The 25,229-nt window shown below is 50.9% G+C and overlaps 15 protein-coding genes across 15 annotated transcripts; 4 read left to right on the top strand and 11 right to left on the bottom strand.

Moving 5' to 3' along the window:
* Positions 1-148: 148 nt before the first annotated feature.
* On the bottom strand, positions 149-965 carry BDQ94DRAFT_185676 (uncharacterized protein). The gene has a single exon (XM_026774946.1). It carries the CDS (start codon positions 897-899, stop codon positions 384-386), a length of 516 nt encoding a protein of 171 aa, XP_026619964.1. The 5' UTR covers positions 900-965; the 3' UTR covers positions 149-383.
* Positions 966-2,310: 1,345 nt separating this feature from the next.
* Positions 2,311-2,860, bottom strand: BDQ94DRAFT_176041 (uncharacterized protein; the record flags this gene model as incomplete). Its single annotated transcript, XM_026772607.1, has 4 exons — positions 2,311-2,359; positions 2,424-2,578; positions 2,663-2,727; positions 2,785-2,860. The coding sequence occupies 4 exons, from the start codon at positions 2,858-2,860 to the stop codon at positions 2,311-2,313; spliced, it is 345 nt and encodes a 114-aa protein (XP_026619963.1).
* Positions 2,861-2,991: 131 nt separating this feature from the next.
* BDQ94DRAFT_164054 (uncharacterized protein) lies at positions 2,992-3,564 on the bottom strand (the record flags this gene model as incomplete). Its single annotated transcript, XM_026769893.1, has 3 exons — positions 2,992-3,381; positions 3,430-3,463; positions 3,506-3,564. The coding sequence occupies 3 exons, from the start codon at positions 3,562-3,564 to the stop codon at positions 2,992-2,994; spliced, it is 483 nt and encodes a 160-aa protein (XP_026619962.1).
* Positions 3,565-6,060: 2,496 nt separating this feature from the next.
* BDQ94DRAFT_176039 (HMG-box domain-containing protein) lies at positions 6,061-7,385 on the bottom strand (the record flags this gene model as incomplete). Its single annotated transcript, XM_026772606.1, has 3 exons — positions 6,061-7,056; positions 7,128-7,196; positions 7,260-7,385. 3 exons carry the CDS (start codon positions 7,383-7,385, stop codon positions 6,061-6,063), a joined length of 1,191 nt encoding a protein of 396 aa, XP_026619961.1.
* Positions 7,386-7,607: 222 nt separating this feature from the next.
* On the bottom strand, positions 7,608-7,828 carry BDQ94DRAFT_154791 (uncharacterized protein). The gene has a single exon (XM_026768354.1). The coding sequence runs from the start codon at positions 7,810-7,812 to the stop codon at positions 7,627-7,629; it is 186 nt and encodes a 61-aa protein (XP_026619960.1). The 5' UTR covers positions 7,813-7,828; the 3' UTR covers positions 7,608-7,626.
* A 663-nt stretch (positions 7,829-8,491) lies between these two features.
* BDQ94DRAFT_154789 (uncharacterized protein) lies at positions 8,492-8,770 on the top strand. Its single transcript, XM_026768353.1, has one exon. The coding sequence runs from the start codon at positions 8,535-8,537 to the stop codon at positions 8,703-8,705; it is 171 nt and encodes a 56-aa protein (XP_026619959.1). The 5' UTR covers positions 8,492-8,534; the 3' UTR covers positions 8,706-8,770.
* Positions 8,747-9,169, bottom strand: BDQ94DRAFT_176038 (uncharacterized protein; the record flags this gene model as incomplete). The annotated part of the gene is made up of 1 exon (XM_026772605.1): positions 8,747-9,169. The coding sequence occupies one exon, from the start codon at positions 9,167-9,169 to the stop codon at positions 8,747-8,749; it is 423 nt and encodes a 140-aa protein (XP_026619958.1).
* A 3,022-nt stretch (positions 9,170-12,191) lies between these two features.
* On the bottom strand, positions 12,192-12,702 carry BDQ94DRAFT_164052 (uncharacterized protein; the record flags this gene model as incomplete). Its single annotated transcript, XM_026769892.1, has 2 exons — positions 12,192-12,367; positions 12,453-12,702. The coding sequence occupies 2 exons, from the start codon at positions 12,700-12,702 to the stop codon at positions 12,192-12,194; spliced, it is 426 nt and encodes a 141-aa protein (XP_026619957.1).
* A 767-nt stretch (positions 12,703-13,469) lies between these two features.
* On the top strand, positions 13,470-13,878 carry BDQ94DRAFT_164051 (uncharacterized protein; the record flags this gene model as incomplete). The annotated part of the gene is made up of 2 exons (XM_026769891.1): positions 13,470-13,716; positions 13,766-13,878. 2 exons carry the CDS (start codon positions 13,470-13,472, stop codon positions 13,876-13,878), a joined length of 360 nt encoding a protein of 119 aa, XP_026619956.1.
* A 1,210-nt stretch (positions 13,879-15,088) lies between these two features.
* On the bottom strand, positions 15,089-15,796 carry BDQ94DRAFT_185668 (uncharacterized protein; the record flags this gene model as incomplete). Its single annotated transcript, XM_026774945.1, has 2 exons — positions 15,608-15,796; positions 15,089-15,547 (listed from the first exon to the last, which is right to left on the bottom strand). Exons 1-2 carry the CDS (start codon positions 15,764-15,766, stop codon positions 15,089-15,091), a joined length of 618 nt encoding a protein of 205 aa, XP_026619955.1. The 5' UTR covers positions 15,767-15,796.
* Positions 15,797-16,441: 645 nt separating this feature from the next.
* Positions 16,442-17,284, top strand: BDQ94DRAFT_185666 (uncharacterized protein). Its single transcript, XM_026774944.1, has one exon. It carries the CDS (start codon positions 16,524-16,526, stop codon positions 17,202-17,204), a length of 681 nt encoding a protein of 226 aa, XP_026619954.1. The 5' UTR covers positions 16,442-16,523; the 3' UTR covers positions 17,205-17,284.
* Positions 17,285-17,954: 670 nt separating this feature from the next.
* BDQ94DRAFT_154787 (uncharacterized protein) lies at positions 17,955-18,311 on the top strand. The gene has a single exon (XM_026768352.1). The coding sequence runs from the start codon at positions 18,111-18,113 to the stop codon at positions 18,300-18,302; it is 192 nt and encodes a 63-aa protein (XP_026619953.1). The 5' UTR covers positions 17,955-18,110; the 3' UTR covers positions 18,303-18,311.
* Positions 18,312-21,961: 3,650 nt separating this feature from the next.
* On the bottom strand, positions 21,962-22,618 carry BDQ94DRAFT_154785 (uncharacterized protein). The gene has a single exon (XM_026768351.1). The coding sequence runs from the start codon at positions 22,405-22,407 to the stop codon at positions 22,225-22,227; it is 183 nt and encodes a 60-aa protein (XP_026619952.1). The 5' UTR covers positions 22,408-22,618; the 3' UTR covers positions 21,962-22,224.
* On the bottom strand, positions 22,418-23,683 carry BDQ94DRAFT_185662 (uncharacterized protein; the record flags this gene model as incomplete). The annotated part of the gene is made up of 2 exons (XM_026774943.1): positions 22,418-23,468; positions 23,645-23,683. 2 exons carry the CDS (start codon positions 23,681-23,683, stop codon positions 22,605-22,607), a joined length of 903 nt encoding a protein of 300 aa, XP_026619951.1. The 3' UTR covers positions 22,418-22,604.
* A 1,235-nt stretch (positions 23,684-24,918) lies between these two features.
* BDQ94DRAFT_154782 (uncharacterized protein) lies at positions 24,919-25,128 on the bottom strand (the record flags this gene model as incomplete). Its single annotated transcript, XM_026768350.1, has 1 exon — positions 24,919-25,128. A coding segment is annotated over one exon (210 nt), but the record flags the coding sequence as incomplete, so codon positions are not given.
* Positions 25,129-25,229: the final 101 nt, after the last annotated feature.

Raw genomic sequence — 25,229 nt, 5'->3', positions numbered from 1 at the left:
CACGCGCCAGCTCTTCGAAAGGGGTCCACCCAACGCAAGCTCCAAGCTGAAGGGAGCATCAAGCCCATGGTTTTTGGCATGGATGGACCAGGGCCTGAGTGTAACCTCGCCGACCCTTGTGGCACTCAACAGTGACCGACCAGGGGCTGGTCAAACTATGTTGCAGTCGGGCTATTTTGCCCGCCTGTAGCCCAGAAAAATTGGGGCCTGATTCCCTGACTCGAGTTGTCGGAAGGGGGGAAGATGGGTGACTTCGTCTAGGGAAACGAAAGAGGTGCCTTAGAGCAAGAAAACCATGAGCCCTTAAAGCAATACGGGCTTTCTAAATTCGGTCCTTGAACCTCTTATCGCATGCTAAAGAAGAACCCAGTATGCTCTCCATACTAGAAGCCGCAAGAGATGTTTTCAACAAAACGCTCTGGATCCAGGATTCTTGCAGGATCGATAGTGTTTGACCCTGGAAACACTCCTAATCTTCCTGAGTTATCCGGCTCCCGCTCGCCCCTTGGCCACACGAACATTTGAAACCGATAATCTGCGTGATCGATGGTCCGCATGTATGGACGGATTACTTCCCAGATCTGACTGCGGAGCCGTCTGAGGTTGCCGAGGGTGCACTCCACGCGCGGAAGGAAGAATGGCGAGATGGCGACCGATTCGAACGTGTACTTATGGACGACCGTAAGGTGCATTTCTAACCAATCCACAGGGTATGACAGCATGGCAGAGGCATACCGAAAGACATCCTCGGGGTGCGTACACGGAGATAGGATGCTGGGCCCATTCCAGGTCAGGAATTCGGGATCCTCATAAGAAGAAGACAGGTAGCAGTCAACGGCCACGGTCTCATGTACGTAGGGTAGTTTTTCGTCGCTGCGCTGTAGGTTGGTCGTCTCCATGTCAGGCAACTATTCCGCTCCTTCAGGAGTGGTGTGTGGATGTGATGATGAAATCCTTTCACTGACAGCGCGCCTTCTGCATCTGCGCCCGTAGGGCCTCCAAATAAGTAGATGTAGACTTGGTGGGTTCGGAACCTAAACATACGCTCTTGTATGATTCATATCGCACCTGTAGACAGTTCTCGCATGAGAAGGCCCTGAACTCGGCATCGAGAGAAAGTTGGATAGTTGGGAGAATTGCCTGTCGTCCACATGCCATTTATAGTGTCTTGAACTGTCACGCTGGAACAATCAGCCTCCGAGGGCAGTATGAATTTCTTCCCTTGTCCCTTGAAACGCTGGGTTAGGACTGCGGGCCAAGTGTGGTGGAACGTGAGTCAAGCCATGCCGATCCCCTGGGCAATCAGCTGGGCACAACTAAGGGGTATGAAAGACCAGCTGGGAAACTACCGTAAGCAGAGTTTATGCAGCGGTTATCTCCAACTACCCATCTACCCATGACAGGCAAACTTCAGATTGGCGACCTGCCGAAAACATGACGTTGGTGAGGCTAGTAGACGGCACGGTATTCGCAAAACTGACCTCAAGCCTCTGTTCTTGCTCGATACCTTCGAAGGCACAGTCGCCAGGCGATGAACCCTAGAAAATGAGAGTGAGCTGCTCTGTAGGAGCAACGACGTCGGTTCCAGACGGCGCCGTCAACTAAGGGGCGGTTCTGCTCATTGCGACAATATGAACTGGCCGTATGGCAGTCTGGTCGGCAATTCGACCCCAGTAGGGCACGCAGGACAGTGGCCCGACAGAGCTCCGGTCGGGTGTTCTTTGTGCATGCGCCATCGCATGCTCCAAAGCCGCTCATCGCACGCGAACGATTGCTCGTGCAATGTGACACGCAACGGCTTACCAGAACAGAGCGGTGTCAAGTAGTCAAGATGTGAGCTCTGTGGCAGTCGTCGTTGTTTGACCTGCCATGGTCAGCATTCGCAGGACCCCGCAGGTTATCCAGCCCGGGTTATCTGTTGCGACGGCGCACCGGATTGTGCCTGGCATGCCTGTACTATCAAGCCGCGTGGCCGTACCGGCAACCGATTATTTACCCATCAACAAATGGCCCTGAGACCCCAAGATCCGTGACTGTCTAAGTTGAGCGCCCAGACATCGGGCTAGATAGTGAAGTGGAGCCGTAACGATGAGTGCCACTGCCACACATGAGATCGGTTGCGCGTAATAACAGGTGTCTCATATTACCAGTGAGGGTCACCTTCCATAATGCGAGGGGCAATCCTCTCCTGATAATCGCTTTGTGAGGTGTTAGTGGAAGCGTTGTTGTCGCGACAAAAGGCCTCCTACATGTGACAAGCGTCGAGGTCAAAGTCGCACATTTTTGATGTCTGCCCCGTCTGTCGCTGAACTACATCCCGGCCTTCTTGGCGAAGTGACTGGCGGGCGTAACTATGGCACTGTAGACAATCATTAGTCTTGGAGTGCATGTTCGACATCCTCTCACGTACATTGTAGGCTCACAGGTAGATCAATCGGAGGTAATCAAACCTACCACCGGCGGCTAGCTTGCCACGACGATTGCTCAGGTGACCTTGGACGATTTCTCTGGCCACCAGTGGCCCTTGACACAGCTTGATTCGTTCTCTGAACCCGTCGCTGGTGTTAACGGATGTCCCCTTTCTAAGGTAATACAGACGAAATTAAGGATTTATTGGAGTCAGGGCAGCATTGTTGATGCCCGCAGAGGGTTTGTCGCATACCTTGAATTCACCGCGGTCGAGGTCCAACGGGTCCTGCATCCAATCTCCCAGACAGCATCGGTGGTCTAGGATTCATTAGGATCTCTGCGGTTTCGGACGTTGCATCAAGAGACGGTCATTACCAAAGTCTTGCATCTGCCACACGATTTCCAAATTGCGTACCATGACCCGCCGCTGTTCGCTCGCCTGGACAAGCATGCGGATAGAGGAAAGTACTCACCGAATGCCAATGTCATCTACGAGTAATACGGGCGTCCCAAACAGAGAGAAGCCGATCGATTGGCTGTACAGCCCCAGCAACAGCGGAAGCTGCCAACGGTGGTGTAGTGCTATCGCCATTGGGTCACAGTCATCATCGTCGAGGGGTGACGTGGTGGGCTGCCCAGTAAGGAAACCCAGTCATACCTGAGAGAGGCCGCTTTGGCGATGGAAATGGCTCCATGAAGCAGGGAATGGGCGGCCATCACCCGCCCAAACCAGCGATGCGACCACACAACGGCAGAGCGGCGGATTCCGCGCAGATGAGCCGGGAGGCCAAATGTCAGGCCCGTATCGAGCGGCAATAGGTTCAGAACGGCGAGCTTCTCCGCGCGTTGCTGGACGTCGGCCCAGCTATGGGCGGACACGAGCAGGTTGAGGCTGTTAGCGCCCAGGAGCACCCTAACCAAGATCCCATTGAGAGCGGTGGCAATGTTGATAGTCTGGAGAAGCCATGGCAACTCGCGGCCGAGACGCCGTCCAAGGGAGGCCTCGAGCTGACATCAGACAGTCCACCGGCCGAGATTGTACACCAACCGCGTGCTGAGCCAGACACCCAGTAAGGCAGCAACCCATATCCCGTACTAGCGGACGTAGTTGATTTGGGTGGCTTGTTCATACAGGTCTGCGAGGGGTGGAGACATTGTCTCTGAGGAAGCAAAACTCGGATATGGCAGATGGGAGATGTCAGTTTATAAGCATTTTCATGGCGTCGGCTTTGAGCCACTGCTACAGCCAGATGCGACATACTTTCATGAGTGATGGTCGGCGCCTGCTTCCTCCTGCTCTATTTAGAGATGGTGAGCCGGTCAAGTATGTGATAAACAGTGCTTGCACAACCTGCTTTGAGGTCAAATCCGAAAGACAGTGGATACTATCCCTGCTTTCAGTCCGGCCCAGGCATAAGAATTTGAGGTGCCGCAAAAATATCTATACGGCAATAAAATGACTTCCAGCCAGCTCCTCTCTCACAGTATAGAAACCTAATGACCCTTTTACCATATTATATAGCCCTTTTGCTCGTTTCATACTTGCAATTTATCATGCTGACAACGGTTGAAGATCATCAAATTGACTGCTACAGATGCAAATCTACAAAAGTACCGCTTGAACTCAAACCAGCTGTGCACAGGTAAGTCTTGTTACAGATCATTTTACAGTCATTTCCAGACACTAATGTGCTGAGAAAATGCAAATAAAACATTGACGTACCTAGGGTACATACTGTAGACCAGCAGCTAACTTCGATTCCAGACCCTCATCACGATTCCGGACACAACTTAGGAGGCCTGTTTCTATGCCCCTGTCACAAGTATGAGACCATGTAAAACGTATGGTCCAGGGGATGTACAGTATTCCATTGCTACCTCCGTCTCCTCTTTTTCTCTCCCCTTCGCCTGCTAGGTTGTAAAAGTGCTGACAGACCCTCTATGCATCGGGTAAGCTGTTGATACTCTGCAGTCGATTGTTTCCCCTTTTTCCTCAGCAGGTTCCGGGCATTCCGAGCTTCCTGAAGGGAAGCAGCCAAATCTGACGCTTCACTAATGAAGTTGATATACGGTGTTTTGCTGTTTGAGGTCCTGGTCGTTCGTGATGGACGTTGTCTTGTAAAGTCTGTGGTATTGCCGGTTTAGTAAATTGCAGAGTCAGGACACACGATCAGATAGCAACGTACGCGTATCTTGAGAAAGGCAGCTCACATAGTCTGGCGATGGCCCGGTCATTTGCCTGTCACACAGTGAAGGATCTTCTGAAAGAAACTCGTAGTACTGCGGGTTGTGACGGTCCTTCGCCTCCATCTCTGCCAGTTCGGCCTCTATCCACGACACGGACGGGATGGGATTGTCCAGCGGTGTGGGCTCGCTGAAGAGCGTAAGAAAGTCGCCTTCCTCGCAGGGAGAGCTGTACACGCACTGCGACATTGCTTCGGTGACCGGCATGGGTATGCCAGCAAAAGTGCCTATAGCGAAGAAGAGCTGGTCTGTGCACGATGTGTCTTTGCGGTAGCCCGAGCATTTTAGGCGGAGTCACCACTAGATATAGGCGGCCGTGTCAGATATCCGAAGCGAGTCCAAGAGTCTGTGGCGGTCGGCTTTACCCTGGGCAGACTATGCTATCGCTTTTCGAAGGCGTGACCAGTGCCGTAGCTCCGAAGAAGTGGAGCCACGGGGTTCGTTCGTAGGCCATCAGAAATAGAAATGGTTCCGAAACAGCAGACAATCCTTAGAAAAGAGCAAGCGGATCGGTATCGACGGTGGTGTTGGGCTCTGGCAAGCCATAGTGGGGTGATAGCTTGAATGGTTCTTGCAATTGTATTTCCCCTGTCTGTATGGAGAGCGGTTGGCCCTGTGCGACGTTCAGTTTTATAGATGTATATACACTAAGAGACCAGAAGGTTGCATGCGTTATTCGACCAGGTAGGACAGCACCTGATATCATCAACTCCTATGGTTTTGTTCGTAATGCATCTCTAGCGCCAATGGCTCCAGCTTCGCACCATGAACTGCTTCAGGCGGATAATGCTGAAGAAAAATGATGGTTTATCTCCGACCTTCGCAACCTTAAAATACCGGTGACCGCTTAGGTAAGTAGTCTCTATCAAACTACGAATGCTGGAATAGCTATCACTAGTCATGATCGATTTCTACAACCCTATATTGCGTGGTGCCCTTAAGTCACCCTTCTGGTCTTGTTGGTGGCGAAAGACTGATCATATATCCCAGAAGATAGGAAATGGTTTCCAGTTCTATGACACTTGGCAGGGAGCCAAGGAGCGGTGTTTCTCTCCAGAGTAATCTGTTGGCTCCCAGGAGTTTCGGCCGTCTGCCGCGGGATTTCTGCAGCTTTCAACCTCTGGGCTATGCCTTCTCGAATGGTCACTCTGAATCAGTCATCTGCAGGAAGAAGGGCGATATTGCCCTAGGCGCAGACATGGTCTCCTACTATCCTGCCTAGGAAGCTATTGCTCATTGCCCATGCATGAATTTCTCTCTCATACATGAAGGATACGAGACAACCGAATATGGCTATGTACAAGACCCTCGCGTCCGAGGCAATCGCACACAAATGACAGAACTATGGATGATAGAAGACGCTGCCGAAATCTTGTCTTCTGTCTCCTGGCCTGCAGTCCGCGCCAACTACTTTCCTTCGGTAGGCCATTTCCCACAAACACTATACATCTCATACGGAACAGACAGGGGCAGTGAAGCAGACCGACTATTGGCAGCATCGATTCCAGAGGCTGCAGGTTGAGGAACAAAGCAAGTAGAGTCAGGTATCTCTGCTTGCCAACTGGCGACAGGCAAAGAAGGCTGGGTGCCTTCGAACTCATGCTCGGCAGAGGTCGTCTGGAGATAAGACGTCCACTGCTCCCATACCGAGGCGGCACTGCCCAGGGGTATAAAGCCATCTGGACTCAAGGAACACCTCTGGACGAGGGTTCCCTCTTCCTCAGGAAAAGTTCCTGTCGAGCGTTCACAAGCGCCATTATTATCCACCGAAGGGGCCCAAGCGGCAGGCCGTGAGTCCTGGCCGAAGTTGGAGAACGCCTTCGAACGCAACGCCAACTCCTGAGAATGGCCTTTTGCAGTCCGCGGCTTTCCCCACTTGTTCGACAGCGAAAAGCGATATCCCGGATGCGCCGTGGCATGGTTCCGTTTCTCCATCTCCGCGAGCGTCTCGTATTCCTTCCGAATGTGAGGGGCTTCCATCTTCCAGCTCTGTCCGCTGAGTCTGGAGATGGTCTGGTGATCATTCCGGCCGAGCCAGTATCTAACTCGATCACTGTACGCCAGCCGGTACAGTATGAATGAATTAAGTGGGCGCGGGATTCTTTTATGCCGTTGCAGTGCCTCCCGGCGGCGGGTCTTGACCGGGCGGTGCACCCAGGCGTACATATCTCTAACCGGGATGTGCAGCATACCCGTGGTCAGTTCACTCAAGGGACATGGTAGGCATAGATTTTGACTCCTTGTCGCTGCATACTTGGCTTGGCCATTCCTTGTCCGGGCTTGGAAGCAACTCGACTTCCGAAGTCCAGTCTTCCGGCACAGAGCTTCCGATTTCGTGTGATTTGCGTCATTGCTTTCTTTCGGGATTAGCTTGTCCTCATGGGCTTGGGTGCTGTCATGGATCTATTGAGATTAGCAGAAGGCCAGCAAGTACACCTGGTTTCCAGCTGAGGCGGAGTAGGAACGCTTCTTACCGGCTGTGGGACCAAATGGTATGGGTTATCGGCCGCAAACTCTAGCATAGGGACAGGCTGATCGAAGTTCTAGGACCGTCAGAGTGTGATACTTTTGCAGCTTCTAGTTGGAAAATGGGTGTGCGCGCCTACCACAGCGTATTTCCCAGAACCTTGGGGAAGACCATCGGAGATGCACGGGAGGTGCTGTCTGAGATCCTCACAACCGGTACCAGGTATGAACCAAGACTGGAAATATGGCGGTGGTGGTTCAGACATCGGGCCTCCTGGTGTGGCTTGGAGAAACACGGACACCTCGGTCCCCATTTCATTTCGCTTAGTTGTGGCTGCAGAAGATTTTGACATGCTTCCACAAGGCTGAGTGGGTAGAGCCTTCCTCGAATGGCAGGACGATTATTCCAAAGACAGTAACTAAAGACTGAGGTGGTAAACGAGCGCAATTTGATATTAGGATGGACCCCGATGGCAGTCCCGGGTCTTTATAAAGGACAAGTATGAATCAGAGTCCTTCTACTCTAACTTGACCACTGACACTACAGCTATAGCTTGGTCGTCCTGGATGAATAGCGGAACTCCCCCAGATCGCAGCTGGTGGGACATGACCTACACCCACCCAGGGACCCCTGCGACCTAGAGTCATACTAGCTACAGGCGAAGTACGGAGTAGGGTTCCGGATTGGAACATACTGAATCTCCATCAGTATGTTCAGCAATAGCTGGAGCGACGTGTGAGTGGAGCCACTGCGAGAAATGAGATCGCCATTCGTAAGCAGCCGAATTAGGCAACAAAGTTATATTGGGCGTCTTCGATGGCCCAACTGAGACATGCCGAACGGCGGCTACACGGCTTGTTAATTTCCAGCATCCTCTAATTTGAGCCATCCACAGCGATTCCCAGTGCAAGGTACCCTTGCCTAGCTGATCCTCCATTTTGGGTAAGTATGGCGGAATATGTTCCAGCCTGGACTAAGTGGGCTTCGAAAGCCATGAGTCATTCGCCCTCAAGGTAGGGCTCTCGGAGAAAGCATGCCCCATACTTGTGATCCCAGAATAGCCAGTCCGATTGATAGTCACCGTAAATCACCGGAACCGCATGGGAGGCCGGATCTTCCGGTCACACCCCTTCCTCTAGCGTGATTGGTCCAGATAATCAAGGTTTGATAGATTGTCCCGGGAGATTGGTAACCAATTATCGATAAGCATTTCCTAGCCTTTAGAGACCCAGACACGTTTCCTGTCAGGGCTTATTGAGTATAGAAGAGGTTGTAGAAGACCACAACGAACTTTTAGTACTACGGGGAAGCTTGGCGCAAGAACTGCCCATTCGCGAGGGCAAAGACTAGGGAACAAGCAACAGGAGCGAACCAGAACATTAGTACTTCGGGTGATCGCGGAGTGATCTTTCGAATGCCGCCGGAGCCTTGCCGCCCCAAAAGGACACGCTTGTTGGGACTACGGCGCGATGATTTGGAATTGGCTACCATAGCACTGGGACCGCACCGAACCCCAACGCGTTTCCATGCGATCGCAATCGAGCGAAAGCTATCGTGCGTCCTAGACTTATACCCGTCACAGTAGACCAAACTTTAACAAATGAACCCGGTGGTCTAGATCTCCATTTATTGTCGCTGGAGCAGTCCTTGAATCGTGTCACAGGCTGCTTTGCCATCGCGATCTACAACACGCTTCTTTGTGGAAGGATCGTCCGGATGTGATCGAAGATAGCCAATGATCGTCTCCATAAAATGCTCGCCGTCTGGTGCCTCAATAGCTTTCTCGCTAGAGGCAAGACTTTGGCTTACCTTGACGGCAGAGCCAGTCAAGTTCCGTAACCCTGTCACCTGAAAGCTCTTTGTCTCGCGTTGAAAGCTATCGGGGATGGAATGGCTGTGGTCCGCTACCACGGCCGCACAGGGCTGATCATTGCTGGAATGAAGAGGGACGCCGGCCTGTCGGTCTTGGTAGTACGCTATAATTGGGGCGGGACAAGAGCGTAGAATGATCAGGTTACATTCATGACGCAGAGAGTGCGAGCGTTGCATCGTCCTGGAACGGTGGGGAAGCTAGAGCTGCCTAGTGACTGCGTCCCCCCTGTGAGACGTGAAAAATTAGCGTCTCTGACGCCCTGATCGTTCGGGTTCGCAGGGGGTCAGTCGCCGCCTCAATCGTGATACGAACCCTGCTTTGGTAGGTAAAGCGGAAAGCTAGCTCCACCAAAAGAAAGGCCTTTATCCTTTTGTCGATGGGTAGGAGCTTTCTACGCAATTGTTCAACGCTATCAGCCTGCGCGGGACGTGGGCACATTCGTGTTCCACGAAGACAGTCACAAAGCCACCGCGTAGGCTCATGAATGCGCTAGCAATCGAAAATAGCTCTGTAATCTCTGTACAGAAAGGCTATGTTAAAATAGGCCCTACATACCCGTGAATTGCTCGATTCACTCGGATACAGAGATACAGGTTGTGGTAGGTAAATTGATCCGATTGGTCAACATTAGACAACTTCGGGAGCAGTCCGGAGTGGGCCAGCACTGTGGCTCAATGTCACCGGACCTGACTTCGTAGGAAAGAAAATGACATTAGCTGAAATTGACACTGCGCTAGTCAGCCTTTGGAGCTGCTCGAGGTTTCAGGTTCGTATCTTTTACGGACAGGCGGTCTCGCCGGCCTGCAGCGGGGCCGCCGTCCGTCTCGCATGTGGGCTCATTTTACCATTACTGCTTTGAACTGCCATGATATGGTAGTATCAGTCGGCACCATGGTTCTGTGGCCATTTCGCACGATCTGGGGCCTTGTGAGGCAGCGGCAACATGATGAGACCAATATGTGCCCATCACCTTCAACAGAATACCCATACCCACGGTGTGCTTCGATGGGCTCAAAGGCTGGGAGATACAGGAGAAAGAAGGCACGACACATGTTGGTGATACAAGCTTTTGTCTTTTGAGAAGCGGAAACGATGGAAATCCACTTCACCGAAATATCAATGTCAAATTCATCAACTGCGCAGCTGATTTGCCCAACTGCCAAAGCCGCCAGTGATCCAGTGCAGCCAAGGGTGGAAGGTGGTCTACACAGCTATTCCCTTTACCCTGGGATCAACAGACCAGGCTGCTCTGCAGTTGCCAATACGAACATTCTCCCGTGTATGAAATGAACATAACTTTGCATTCGGTATCGTACAGATCTTGTTTGTTACTGACTAAACTTGGCACGAGGCAGACTTCGCCTCCCCCCAAAAACACCAGATCTGGGACCCGGGATGGCGAGTTCAATTGATAGTCATGCCAGTTTTCGAGAACGGCACTAGAGGCAGGGCTTTCCGGGTCACAACTCTTTGTACAATGTGGTTGGTCCAGATAACCAAGGTTGATAGGTCATCCCGGGACATCAGCACCCAATTATTGGTAAGCATTTCCTAGCTTCAGAGATCCGGACGTGTTTCCCTGTCAGGGCTTATTAGATAGATTAGGATGCAGGAGACAACGCCGAGTAGTTCTCACACGAAAGCTTGAGTCAAGAGCTGGCCATTCGCAAAGGCAAAGACTGAAGAACAAGGAGCTGGAGCAACGCGTAATATAGGGCTTGGGCAATACCGGAACGATCTCCCAAGAAAAGCCAAAGCCTTGTCGCACCAAAAAGAAACGCCCATTGAACTACGGAAATACGGCACGATGATTTGGAATTGGCATTTATTGCACTGGAATGGCACCGAAGGCCAACACGACACTATGCGATCGCGATCGAGCGAAACCCATCGTATGTTCTAGCCCAATCTCAGTTGCATTATAGGGAACTTTAAAAAGGTGGACCTAGTGGTTTAGAACCCATTCGGTTGTTGCTGGAGAGTTATTTCAATCGAGGTATCACAGGGGCTAATTCGCCATCGTGATCTATTACACAACCCCATCTTTGGGGTAGGATTGTCCGGATGTCACCGAAAGAGTATTGTCGCTGGTCAACGATCGTCTCCGTGATAAGCGCTCTGCTATTTAGTTCCTCGAAGTAGATGTATTCCAGACGACACGATTGTGATCAGATTGATGACAAGGTCAATTGAGTTCAGTGATGCCGACATCTGGACGCCCTTCGTCTCGCATTGAAAGCTATCGGGGATCTGCCAGTTCGGCCGAAAATTTGTGTGGTTCGCTCCCGCGGCTGCTCCTGGTTGGACTGCATCTGCCTGTCGGTCTTGATGGCAAGCTATAACGCGGTCCAGTCAAGAGCGTAGAATGGTCAGGTTACAGCTCTGTCATAAAGGGAAGTAGGAGTGTTGGATTTTGTTCTAGAACAGTGGAGAAGCCAGCCAGAGCCATCCAGAAGTTCTTCCATGCTGTGAGACACGAGAGACTTAACACCAGTGACACCTCGGTCATTCTGTTTCATTGTTAGGCAGCCGCCACCTGGGTTACAAAACGATTTAGTTATGGCACGTAAAGCGGAAGGTCGATCTCGCCGGAATATTCGCCTTACAACCACTTTTCGGTCGGAGGGTGGATTTACGCGACAGTCCGATGCCATTGGCTTGCGCGGGATGTGGGCACGTTGGTGTTCCACGCGGAAAAATCGTACAGTAACAGTGGGGGCTGAAGGGAGTTCGCAAATTGATCCGCGACCTGGTGCAGCCACAGGCACGGGCTGGTTCTTGGCGCACGTCCCCCATCCCCCAGCTCCACCTCGAATGTCGGTCGCAGGAGCGGGTATTTTCCCTCGGGTTGTGATCATGATCTTATCTCTACAGCTAGCCATGCCACAGATGCTGGAGTTGAAACATTTTCTTGAACTTGGTCTGCATGCTGTATTATTACAGTTGTCGGAAAATTAGAGCTGGTAGAAACCTAGCCGGGTATTTGTTGCAATATCATCCAGTTCATTGAAAGTTGATCTATCTAGTTCCAAGATCCTCCTGAGTGATGGTCCTTTTTGGGGCATCTCCTATTTATCTTTACCAGTCTTATCCCGAACTAGCCCATGATGCGACGTTACAACTAAACCACGTATTAAGACGAGAACAGATCTCACGTTTTATCGACCGTCTCTCCAGCGTCGGTGGATATTCTTTGTGTCAGAAGCTGGTGTCCTTGCCGCGCGTTGTAACATTTGTGGCGCCGCTACCAAACGAGGACTTTTGGAGTTTGTCCAGAGTCTCCCCAATATCCCAATTCCACTGCTTCTGTTCCCGCATGCTGGTCTCTAAAGCGCTGATCTGCGTCAGCCTTGTAGATAGAATGGGGACGTACACTTACTCCACCCGTTCAGACAGCCTGGATATGGTGTCAGCTCGTGATGCTTAATTCTTTGAAGCAGAGTCGGCGATCTGAGAAACTGTACTCATTTAGAAGAGCAAAGGCTTGCCCTGGGGCACTGCCCTCGCTGTCGTCCGCCAACGGGTTGGCGCTTCCACTAGACTGATCTACGACCCCTGGATTCAGATCCTTATGCTCTGCAATTCCATGTTCTTTTGCCACCGCGGCGTGGCTATAGGCACCTATCTGGACAGGGTGCGAAGCCTGAAGTCCTAACGTGGTCCGCAGAGCCTGTAGCCGCGTATACCGGGGTGGGCTACTTCCGCGCATGTTGGAATAACAGTTGAGCCTGGAAAACACAAGTTGAAATTGGAAAGATCAGTCCAAGTGTATGGCAAAATCAAAGACACAAGAAGAAGCGAAAAGCATGTTATTGACGAAACGTGGACTTAAATATTTTAGCAGATGTGACCCCCGAACATCAAGGACGGCATCCCAGGCCGTGTGTTGCTCAGGCGATCAGATTTCCATCATCACCGTAGAATGCAAGGTCGAGGCATTTTCGGATCGTCGATTCCAGAGGTTGTATATCTTATGTTTTACGAAGGTGGGCAACTTGTGGCTCACCGTGTGGAAACCCAGCTGGTGGTAGGTCTGCTTGTTTTTTGGTGTCTGCTCATGGTTCTTGAAGCGGCTGGATTTCCAGCGCCGCTGTTCTCGCGCAAACCTCATAACTATTTAGAACAGGCATAGTACACGATCTGCCCCTTCTCAATGGGAAGATACGCAAGATAGCAGAACATTTATTCCCAAACAGTGCTCAGTTGGTGTCAGCTACTGTCTCTCTTGGATAACCCAATGCTTGTTGAGTAAGTTGGGTAAAGCCTAATACGGCAATGATGACCACTGGCGTACGCTATCAGGGCAAAAGCACACACAGGACAGCATTAAAAGGGCTGTCTGAGCTCCTCTCCTCACTCGCCAGCACTTACTCTAACTTCACCGCCTTCGTGCCTATATTGTCGCCTGAACAGTTGGGGTCTTCAGCGATATACCTATTAACAACTCCTGGCAATCTATCCCAACACATTTCAATAATGCGTGAGAACAATGCAGCACATGAAAAACCTTCAAGCTGTGTGCCTAAAGGAACCTGTTGTCAGACGGCTGTCAAAAGCCCGCTTTCAATCGGCAGCCCCTCGTTCCTTCTGGATCCACATCAACTGGCAAGCACTCTTCAAGCCATACGTGGTTCTATGGCCATGCTTCATGCAAGCGAAGGGGAATGCAAGGCACGTGCACATTTGCTTATGTCAGAACCGCATGCTGCTTGCGGAAACATGGGTATGCACGAGAGACAACATCCAGAACATCATTCACTAATAGCTAGAAGCAGACTCCGAGAATATACTTGCCGACTTCCACCCGAAGACGCCACCCAACAGCCCGCGTATGGCTGCTTCAGAAGCTGTTCCGATTGAGCAGGTATCTATCTTGGAGAGCTAATACTACCTGACGGACACAGTCATCGACTCTCGCTGCTACGATGGCGATGCGTGCTACCTCAATGATTATAATGTATGGAACTTTCACATGGAGGGTTTGGGCGTGCAGGCCGGTGGGGGAACGGCGCCTTTCTATCCGTGCCATTTGTGATATAGTTACTAGAAAGGCCACCCTTTCAGAAACTTAATAATAAAAATTCCGATTATACGGCTGCAATAGATAGAACGTTTTTTTCTCTCTGTGGTCTCGCGCAGCTCCACTGGCCTGCTCCCGTGAGCAGGTTTTACCACGTCTACCAAATACATTCCCAACGAAGGCCTAGCTTTATTGGCAAGACACAATGAACATGCGAATAAAAATAGTCACGTGAAAACAATGCAACTTCAAAACTCAGGATCCACTATGATAATGGGACACATATATCCGGAAGGTGAATGCGATAGTCCCAATCTTCACTGGCTCGAGCTTCCCTCCATGAGTCGGGCAGGCCCTCCTGCGGCTTGTATATCCCAGGACGATGCATCAGATTCCCACCGGGCTGATTTCGGGCTCGGATTCGGGCTGCATGTTTAGATCATAGGATATCTCAACCGCCACGGCCGCAAGATCGTCGAAGATTTTGAGACATGTGCAGAAGAACCAGTTCTCGTCTTCTTGGCGGTTTTCACTGTCGCTAACTCTCTTCCAAGGTGCCTTGCAGCGAATATGGGTTTTCCTTTCCTTTATCCCCCTGTTTTTGTTCTTGACATTCTGAAGCCGCACGTGGGTCGTCCCCAGGGCCATGGTTCTCCGCCAAGCTAGCGCAATCTGATGGCCGATCAATATGATCTCCAGTAGCTCATGTCTTGCAGAACGTTTAGTTGGTCTCTCCTTGCGCGGGATCGAGACAGAAGGAATAGGAGAGATCTCAGGTCCATGACTGTAGATGCTGGACGCTGCGTCAATAGCTGTTCCCTTCCTCCAGAATGCTGACAACGTAATGGCTCCGTCGAGAATTTCACAACTAATTGCTCATCTATACGAGGTTCGAGAGTGCCGCTCTCGATCCAGCATCAATATGCCAACGCAGAGGCAATTCTCCGTGTCTAGAGTGCCCTTAGCCAGCTTTAGCGGGAGCTGATGTGCACTGCGTGACACAGTCTGTACTATGGTTGTCGATCGGTATACTTGTGTGCATCTCAGAAGATAATCCATTTCTATGGCAGAGCAACTACAACTGGAAAAGTTGCCCGAAGTTACCAGAGTCGGGTACCATATCATGATCATCGCCAAATGCACCCCCTTCATCCTCCTGAGTAGGCCACATGTCCGGTACCGCTGTCGTTGCCGGTAGGGCAGTAGTCCAGGCGGCTGGATCCACACGTTCTGGTAAGCCAGCCGGGCTCCGAAGCCGCTGGTGCCAACCTGCAACGGTATGCTGCATTTCATCCACCAGTTGTTGAGCCGCCTGCCGCTCAGAGAATTCTTGTCTGCACCGATGCTGGTTACTCAACAATTCCTGCTTTGCACTTTCAGCGCTTTCAAGGCGCTCCGACAGGGTTTTCTTGTCCCTCCGCAATGCTTCATTTTCCCGCTCCAGTGTTTCGACCGTAGCCAGACAGGCCTCGTGGGTCTCCAGTGAGCTGGCAGAAGGAACGTCTCGAGAACCAGAACCGGATATCTGTGGCCGCTAATGGGGGAGTGAAGTCAGCTAAACAACAGGCCCCAGCAACTGTGCATGGAGGCTTACCATGTATGGACGTCTAAGGGAGCGCGGAGGCTGCTGGGGAGGCCGCACGATGGGCTCCTCTCTTTGGATGGATCCTGCGTCGGAAACACCACTGTGATTCTCGGTCTTCTGGGTGGTTGCGCGAACGCCCGCCCGCGGCCTGGTTGTGACTTTTGGCATTGATCAATGGTACCCGAGCTAACAGCAGAGCAGTGTGGAATGGTACAAGTGTGCCGTAGAGTGCCGTGCTGAAGGGAGAATTGGTCGGAGTCACAGCCAGCAAGAGACCTGGCTGACAAGAATAAAGCGCGCCATCTGTGATGGCGGGATCCCTCAGTAATCTTAGTCAAAGAAAGCTAGTGACAACTGTCAGTTGGCATTATCTGCCTACATGATCCTGTGTCACCATAATCGAACCAGTGACACTGATGGTTAAGATCTGCAACATCGTGTTTTGCAGCGGACCCAAGCACCATGGGGTATTTCCCCGGCCAGAGCGGTCAAATGTCTAGGTTAACCTTATTCGGCCTGATCTATTTATCACAGCGTGTTTAGTCTGGTCTCTGAAACTGACCCACCTGGCCCGTGGTTCGAGGCTCTCTGCCCTCGTTGACACCATCGCATAAAGTGGTATTGGCCTGTGAAACTTGGACAACCCTGGGCCACAGGGCAAGTCGAGCGGTGAGCTGCTTGGGTAAGTTAATGGGAATTGTTGCATGGATGGGGCGACGCTCGTTTACCAGGAAACATTGCTAGGGCAAAAGATCCTCCACATCAAGTAGATCACGGTGTCCCTCCTCTTTCTTGTAGCCTCGCAGTGCTGTACATATTCCGCACAGCGGGCAATACGCCTACCTCGATCTTTCACTTTTCCGCCTGTCTTTACCAGCGCTGTTCTCCAAGTTAGACCACGTTTGTCATTTCACTCTTGCTCCCCATGCCCAAGAGACACTACCGGGCCTGGACTCCCGGCGAGGAACGTGACTACCCATCATGGGTAGCTCGTCATCTCCATTTAACATGGCCGGAGAGGGCAAGAATATATTCCATCGAACGCAAACCCAGAACGAGAGAGTCTTTGCGGACCAAACATCGACTGCTGGAGAAGGACATCCGACGGCACCGCCGTCCAAATAGCAAACCCCCATCGCGGCTCAGGCGTCGCATCCCCCAGAGAAAGGATCATAGCCAGCGGAAGGCTTGGCCCAGTCCTATCTCGATCAGCACCCCCACCCCTTCCGAGCATCATTTGGACGACCCGAGCGCGGTAGCGATACCGATGATGAGGCGACGGACCCGTACACGCGTGGCCAGTCACCAGAACCAGAATCAGACCGCACCGTCGACCCGGGCTCTAAAATTGACCCCCCAGTTCTCAGCCAAACGTGGGAGCCACATGTGTTTGACGCGTGGGCTTGTTGAAGGCTGGGGTAATTCCCCCGGTAAGAGCATGCCCCCCGTGCCGTCATCGAAGCCCTCTGATATCCAAACCTTCTTAGGAGCAGGAGCAGGAATCGGAAGTGAACATAGAGCATCGCCTCGGGCATCAACTACATCTGACGAGATCGATCGGCTGTGGCGGTCAGCATACCGTGTCTCCGGTCGCACGAGGCAGTAGGCACGAGCCGTGACGGAGACATGCTGGTAGAACTCTCCGCGAGGGTTCTCCAAGGTGGGGACGACATACCGCCGCAGCTGCGCTTTTGCTCGTCCAGCTGTGACCAATTGCCCCATTTCCTACATCAGTACCTGGTGTGAATTTACCTCATAAAGCTGCCTGGTTGTGTTCATGGTTGGCGCGTCATTGCTTTGTATTTGTCTTGTGGAATAGTCAAAACCCACTTCTTCCCAATACATTTCTATACGGTTTGGGCCATATATATACAACACCATTGACCCTACATGCCTGCAGACTATGGCCACGCGCAACCTTTTTCTCTGAACGGTGTTCGCTTCCCTATTTATCTAGGTTAACCGCACATACAGATGTCACTGTATTCACGTGCTGAGCTCGTTTCTTTACGTACGTCAGAAGCCGAAACTTGAGAGCGTATCATTCGTTTGGTGCGCGTGCGGATTCTTCAGGCGGGCATCAAGTTGAACACCTTGCACATAGTCCCGGGCCTTCCCGAGTATAGACTAACGTAACCAACAACCGTGTGGCTCTCACGGTCGGCCACCCGTCCCAATTGTCATATACAAGATTTCTTTCTATAAGATTCTATTTGGGTTATTTCAGCTATATGAAGACTACAAGACTTGGTTATAAACGTACATATTTTAGTGGTATCTAATAATGATTCCTCTGACTTCCCGGAATATTTACGTCATATGACGAAGCCGCTAAATAGATTAGGTGTATTTCGATTGTAATCTATAATAGACAGTATATATATACGACTAGTTTTGATAAACTTGGCGAGAATAACTTATAGGCTAATCCAAGGATAAAGCTATATGCTGAGAAGAGCCTTCAAGGGCTTGTCACCATTAACATATAACAAGTATTAGAAGAGCAGCTTGTATGTGGCATTACGGGATAGGCCGCGCGATCGTTTATTACGTTAATATTGGTAGCCCAATGGAACAACGGCTGACCAAGATCGGCCGGAGGGCGGCAAAAAAGACATTGCCCGCCTGGGCAAATGCTGAACAGATGCCCTACAGAGTATCAGGGTATGCAACCGCTCTTAAGAAAGACGGTATGGCAACTTGACCACGTCTCCTCGGTGAACGCTCCCTCATTCTTCCCATATCACCACCATCTCTTGACTTATTCCTACTCTTTCTCTCCCTTTTTCTCATCCGCCACATTGTCCTGCTCTTAGTATGCAGGTCATCCAGCTCCCCACTAGGCCTTAAATAAGACCTGGATCAGACAGCTTAAAGGGCTACCAACATGAATTGAAGGGCGCAAAATCGCGTCCAGCTTGGTCGGAACCTCTTTAATGTGGAATTGAAGTCTGCTGCTGGTTAAAGAAAAAGCAGAACTGGAGATTCAAGTTTCGACGTGTACTGAGAATCTCCCAACCTGATCGGGCATTCTGTGTCTCAAATTTATCTACAAGCACCAGCGACCACTGGTGGGGAATCTCGTGTCTTCAGTCGAGCACAGCACAACCCTACCTGGTCACTACCGTAGAGCTGATCACGAGACCTTAAATTGGTGTTCTTGTCGGACAATTTGCCCACTTCAGACCCACCGGGCACGTGAATACCCGTTTCGTCCATTCCGCTTGGTTACCTCATGGTTGCGGGATCTCCTATCGAGAAAGCTTGAAATGTCATCAAGTGCCGCGCACGGTACTGTATCCAGCCATTTCTGAGTGCGATTTATCCAACAAAATGCTCAGGTGCACATGATGACCGTTATAAGAAGGGCAGAACCCCCATATCCCATTGGATTGACCCTGCATGTCCAGGCATTCGCTGGTTACTTTGAGGCCGTCAATCCAGAATGGGCCGACTGGGAGGAAACCATACGCGTGGGCATAGGCAGAGGAACGGTGCCGTGGGACCGCGCAGCTGGTCAATGGGCGAGACACACAGGTAATAGACAAAGTTTAGGAAAAAAAAAAACATCCACGTTCGTTGCACGACAGAGTGAGTTTTCTGCCGGTCAAAACGCCGTGGGCTAGTTCCTCGCCCAGAGCGGTCAAATGTCAACAGGACTACAGAAAATTTGATGTTTTCCCTATTTGGGGTCGAATTGCCAATCAGACTCCATGCAACCAGTTCATATTGCCCCAACGAGCAAAACTGCCCTTTTAGTTGAAGGCGCGGTCCGGAACCGACGTGACCCTGACAGGCCAGCACCCTCTCATTTGACCAAGGTCCATTGCATTGGTGATTGTGTCTTTGACAGCATCGAACAGGAGCAGAATTTCGAGGTCACTTGGACGTATACGAAAATTCCTGCTGTCGACCAGAATGATTAGAGTTGTCATATCGGCAGGTGGCCCACCTGAAATTTCCCCGCGAAGGGGAACTGAAGAGGACCATAGCAAAAACTTTTGCTAGAGGTCAATCTCTAGCTGATCTTTCGAGATCTTCAATTTGCCCACCTGCTTGCCCCCGGGATCGGTAACTCATTTCAAAGACAAGGAGTGGCTTAACATGAGGACGGCTAATCTGCAGCGCAGCGACAAGACATTACCCTGACAGAAACCCCTGGCGGTTCACTGTTACCTTCTTTTTATATGATTCCTGAATTGCAGACTTGGAATCGGCCAGCATCCTATTTACGCTTACGCAATCCGAAGATATCTTAGTTACGTATGCCCCTATCATGCTCTCAGCCCCCATCGGTTGGTATGGAATGCATTTTACGGTCGTCCAATATTATACCTCCGGCTGAGTCGCCGTCTCTCCTCTCTTTCCGCGCATGGAGTATACCTGCGGCAACCTCAAACATGCCGCCCGCAGATCCGGTAGTGAATGTCTTTACTTCGATCACGCGAATGAATGTTTTCGGATGAACATAAGGTCAAGGGACGGGCGGGAGCCGAATGCTCTACGCGGGCTGAGAGTATTTTTCGGACAAACCCATCGATGCCAGAAGAATCCTGGATCCATTGCATTTGCTGAGACATCTCTTGCGGGTTTTAGTACGAGAGTATCACTGGGTTCTTCTTTAGGATGCCGTAAAAGGATGAAGGTCATATTTTAGATAGCCTGTATTATTTTACTGTTTCACCTGCTTGCACCAAGGGTTCCTTTATCGCATCCATCGACGAATTTTCCGTATTCTGATATCTGGGAAACGCAAGCCAGGGATTTCAGCCCCAATCGTTACGGGCCGCGTGCAGGCTAGTTAACCTGATTGCACTTGATTTGACAACTTCCAACGTCGATCACATTATACTGCCACAGGACTGTCAAGGTTACACTCAGCTCCTGGTCGGTCCATGCCTAGAACCATGGTGTCGGCGTTAGCGCTTATTTGGAGCTCGTGTGAAAGCAGTCCCAGGCCATTGACCTGCGAATAAGCCCCGTCCCATAGCATTCCAAACACAGCTGCCATTGCCCTTAGAGAGGTGCTGATCCGTATTTATCCAGTCTTGAAACTAAAGTTGGGTAAGTTTTATCTATAATGCGCTACCGTGCAATGTCCTACGAGACTTCGAGCTGACGGAGAGCTATGATAAGCTGGAAGAACACATGAGTCAAGAGAAGGAAAATCAGTGCCTGCACAGAGAGTTAGGTGCATCCAGGAGAGGTTTTCGACCCTCACAACAAAGCCCGTCGGTCAGATCTGTTCTTCGAGAATATAGTAGAACATTGGTCATCCCAAGCGGGGAGGATAGCAATGGGACAGTCCTGCGTTACATCGCCCGGAAATTACTGTCTTGTACCGCGCTAATATACCAGCTGCTGGAGAGCGAGAGCAATCTGCTCTGTTGATCCCGAGGGAAAGGGATCAGTTGTCAAAAGGAACTCCCACAATAGACTCATCCGACCGTCTGCGGCGTTGGCGGTTGGACAAATCAGCTGTGCAGTTGATCAGAGATACTTCTCTGGGTTGGGTGAAGTGGGTCTCCACGTCCGCGAGTGAGACGCGAGGTGTCTGTCCCCGCCCCTCCCCCTGCTGAATATCCTCAACCGATGCTGTACTCTGTGCCCATCGAAGCTCCAGCGTGTGTTTAGGCTATTCCGTCACAGGGTGATCGGCATATCCTTGTGTGACATGGAAGCTGAATCGCAGTTAGCGCTGCCTTGCGACGGAACAAGTTCGTGACCAGTCTATTACCATTTATCTTCTCAAACCCATTTTCAGATTAGTCCTGTGGGAAGGGTGCATTGCGTGAGACCTTTGTTTTCCCCAATACCACACTACCCCATGCAGTTACCACAGTCGCGCTGCCCGTCTCCCCGCCCCCTTCAGGGTTACCTGATAGAGTGGGAATGGAGGCCTTGATGCCACGCAACGTCATAACAACGCCCATAACTCTCAACGCCAAGTTCTCTGGAGCACTTTGCGTGTCTGCATCCGATTTTGGAGCCAGTACTGCAGCATGGTGGTTCCTACGGAAGGATCTCGGTAGGCTGGAACTGAGCCAGTGGAGTCTCTAGATCTGCTTGATTTTCCTTGTCTTGCTGTATAGCCTTCTGGGCTTTTTTAGGCAGAGCTTTTTCTCTTACTTTCTTTCTATCTCTCTCTGCCCCCCTTTCTTTTTCCCGCCGTAGGCTAGTTGCTTCGTTGGATGTTTGCTCTTTCGGAGTTGTGTATCGTAGCTATCCTGTCGTTCTTCTCCTTCTATTGTCCTTGGCCAGAATAGTAGAATCTGTGGCCTGCCTAAACCCTGAGGAATATCGCGCTACATGATGGTCCTTTTTTTGGGACCAGGTGGCACGAATGTCCAATCTAGCTTCAACCTCTCTTCATCAGCCATGTCTTCAACACCCGAGCAGACCCTATTAGACAGTTCCATCTTTCGGCCCGATTTACCAGCTGAACAGCTAAGACGAAGCAAGCAATTGCTGCTTGCTGACATTGAAATCATGCAGAATATCGCGGGCAAGGCTCAACCAGTAACCGGCAGGTACTGATTCCTCAACATCCTCCATTCACCAGCAGGTAATCCAACGTACCCGGACCCATCGACGGCTCCCCTTGATATGCCTTGATCTTGGATATCTCACTGCGGTGCTATCTTCCTTCCTTGATACAGTAGTCGAGTGGCGTATCCCCCAATCCTGCGGCAACTAGCGCAGGCCTTGTAGTATTCCGGGAGCGCAGTGCTTCTGCACCCGTAATGAATCATACGGTTTGCTTGGGGTTGGATTTCCACAAACCAGTAATTATTATTTTCGTCAACCATTATCGATAAAGCAGGAGCAGTGTGGGCACTCCCTCAATCCTCAAAGCTCCGCGCATCTCCCTATGCAAGTTTCAGGAGTGTTTTTGTATTGCCGCCAACTTGCATGCAAAGTACTCCACTGTCGCCTCCCCGATCGGCTGGTCAGCGCCCATCAACTCTCGGAGTAGAGCCAGGACGTAACCCCCCTCGAACGTAGCCTATGCGGTTGGAAAGCTATCCAATCTGGATATCTGCTCAAACAACTCAGGCTCCGAATCCTTGTCCTCTGGGCCAGTGGCAATGTCGTCCACATTGGTCGCAATTCTGGTTGACGTTGAAGCACTGGAAGCAGATAGTCCTGCGGAGACCTCGCTCTCATCAAGATGATCATACAGGTCAGGTGTGACAGACACCAGCCCATTCAAGCTTTGGGAAAAGTCATTGCTCAGGTCTGCAATGGAAGTCCCCAGACCTGCGGGCAAGTCAGGACAGCCCATTGGAACTAACTCAGCCAACCATGTCTCCCAGAACTCAGACGACGTATATGGTTGTAAGTCCGTGCTCATACTGATATCCAGCGGAGGAGTCAACTGTGATAGCAGCGAAAGATCATCCCTTGGCGTAAGTGAGTCCAGACCCGAGTCTTCCATATTGTCAGCCATTGCCATCAATGTCCCGAAGCCCTGCGGTTGGGAGTTCTGAGGCGCCAAGTTTAGATTGTCAATAAGAATATTTCCATAGAAGTCTTCTGGAAAGATAGCCGCAAGGTCGCTAGGTGAAACAGCCATGTTCAGGAAATCTGTCTCCACTTGGCCCGTCTGAAGACCATCCACTCGATCTAGAGGGCTCTTTGCGCGTGCGGTCGCGTGCTCCGCGCCATCTCTCTCCATATATGATGGATAAGCGGGCGATGGCATATCAACGCTATTGTACGTAGACGAGGTGATCGAGCGGGATGGCAGCAACTCGTCCTCGTCGCCGTGGCGAAGTAGGTTTGAGACATAACGGATAACCTGGCGAAGGTTGGTCGAATCATGCCCTCCTTGTGCTGATATCGGCCAAACCACGTTAATCAACTCGAGCTAGAGAACGTTTAGTCTGGGAATTGATCTAATGTTATGAAGAATATCAGTTACCACAGATTCGGTCACATTTTCCCGAGTTTCCCGGTCGTTATGCAGTTCATCCAGAGCTCGGTTGAAAGCCCGCTGTGATTAAATTAGTGATATTCACAACATCCAATGTAGCTGCAGCTCACCGCTTTCTCCTCGACTTCTTGCTTCAGTTCAGCCTGCATTGTCTCCTGAATTGCTAAAGTCTGGCTTCAGGGAGCAGGTTCCCGGTACCAGATGTCTCGAAGCTCAGTTAGGAAAAAGCAGTCATTAAAAAGACGTTATGATGAACGGCGGGGGAAAGTATGTTGCCGCACGGTCGTTGACCGGGAGATACGGTTCGTCTCACAAGGCGTGAGGACCCCTGTCAAAGCAATCCAATAGTGCAATCCTATTCATCGGTACTTTCTCCTATCGAACAGGGAAGGGATTCAACGGTTCTGACTCAGAGATGCCTCCTCCCACGAGAGTTAGAGATAGACGGGTTTTTTTTTTTTTTTTTTTTCTTTTTTCGGTTGCGTATCAATCATTTGCAGTGTTTTCTGACAATCCAGGGGTCCTATATGATTTAACACCGTTGAGTTGAAGAGAACCGAGGATCGCCAGCGTTATCTGGCCTTATTAGGTGCAGCCGTCAGTCTAATGCTTGTCAGCTTTCCAACTAAAGTGACCCCATATTATTTCGAGATCGATGTGTCTGGCTCTTACAACCCATCAGACAATCCGAATCCCACCGGGCTGACTGTCTTTGCATGTCTGGGCGCCATCAGAGCGATGTACTGGACTATCACAAACGCACTCAAGCTTTGTCTGACTCAATGCCACTACAGGGCCAATTTAGACTTCTCATGAAGTGTCGTCTGCAGGCAAGGACAAATTTTCGGGACCGGTTCATCTTTTCTTGCTAGTAGAGACGAGTCGATCGCTCCAACAGGCGGAGGTTAAGATCAGCCCGTAAGCACGCACTTTCAAAGCAACCTGCCAAGACGAGGAAGGGATTTTGACCGGGTGATGTGGGTCTCTCCAATCAGAGATCATAGGCATTTCGTAGACCTCAAATCGCGGGTTGGGTTCCGACCCCCAACCCAAAAACCCGCCAAGAGAAATAAATGACGGTAATATATACGCAAATTACATATATATTCCTATGACAGATCCAATATTTCGTATGTATTTCTGTAATATATGAGGTTGTTGGTTCTTGGCGGGTTTCCGGGTAAACCCAAGGGTACCCAAAAAGCAATATGGCGAGGTCTAGCATTCTGGGAAGCCTTTAAGCCAGGTGATCTACTCCCGTAGGCTCACCGACTTCTCAGGACCTCCATCGGAGGACCCACAGCAATATAAAGGGCGGGAGAGGGGTTCGAGGAAAAGAAGCGTTGCGCTCTGCGATCAATCCAGTTGCAGTTGTATTTCCTATCTATTCTACGGAGTACCGTACACGAGATGCAGGGTCTGAATTGTCACGATAATTATGTTGACTGAAGATAACGGGTTCATACTCCATGAGTGCGCAGAGACGTTGCCGCCCTGCAAACCGAGCCACCGTTAGATAGAATAAACGCGCTTCAAGTAGCCAAGGTATGTCCGGAATTTGCACTAGCCTCTCTATTGTTCCTTGTATCGCATGCTTTGCATTTCGTGCGTGGTGGTAGTTAATCACAGTAATCCAGGGTATCCATAGAATCGGTCACATGTCGGCTGACGGGGTGGCGGTGAAGACCGTAACGT

Source organism: Aspergillus welwitschiae, assembly GCF_003344945.1.
Source record: "Aspergillus welwitschiae strain CBS 139.54b unplaced genomic scaffold BDQ94scaffold_77, whole genome shotgun sequence".
In the NCBI taxonomy this organism is placed as follows: Eukaryota; Fungi; Ascomycota; class Eurotiomycetes; order Eurotiales; family Aspergillaceae; genus Aspergillus; species Aspergillus welwitschiae.
The sequence above is the reverse complement of the archived record's forward strand: the minus strand, read 5'-3'. Positions and strand labels throughout refer to the sequence as shown.

Bases quoted from the DNA above. Each gene is read 5' to 3' on its own strand.
- BDQ94DRAFT_185666 (XM_026774944.1), top strand. From the start codon at position 16,524: ATGCCCAAGAGACACTACCGGGCCTGGACTCCCGGCGAGGAACGTGAC.
- BDQ94DRAFT_154785 (XM_026768351.1), bottom strand. From the start codon at position 22,407: ATGGTTGACGAAAATAATAATTACTGGTTTGTGGAAATCCAACCCCAA.
- BDQ94DRAFT_154787 (XM_026768352.1), top strand. From the start codon at position 18,111: ATGTGGCATTACGGGATAGGCCGCGCGATCGTTTATTACGTTAATATT.
- BDQ94DRAFT_185676 (XM_026774946.1), bottom strand. From the start codon at position 899: ATGGAGACGACCAACCTACAGCGCAGCGACGAAAAACTACCCTACGTA.
- BDQ94DRAFT_154791 (XM_026768354.1), bottom strand. From the start codon at position 7,812: ATGTTCCAATCCGGAACCCTACTCCGTACTTCGCCTGTAGCTAGTATG.
- BDQ94DRAFT_154789 (XM_026768353.1), top strand. From the start codon at position 8,535: ATGCCGCCGGAGCCTTGCCGCCCCAAAAGGACACGCTTGTTGGGACTA.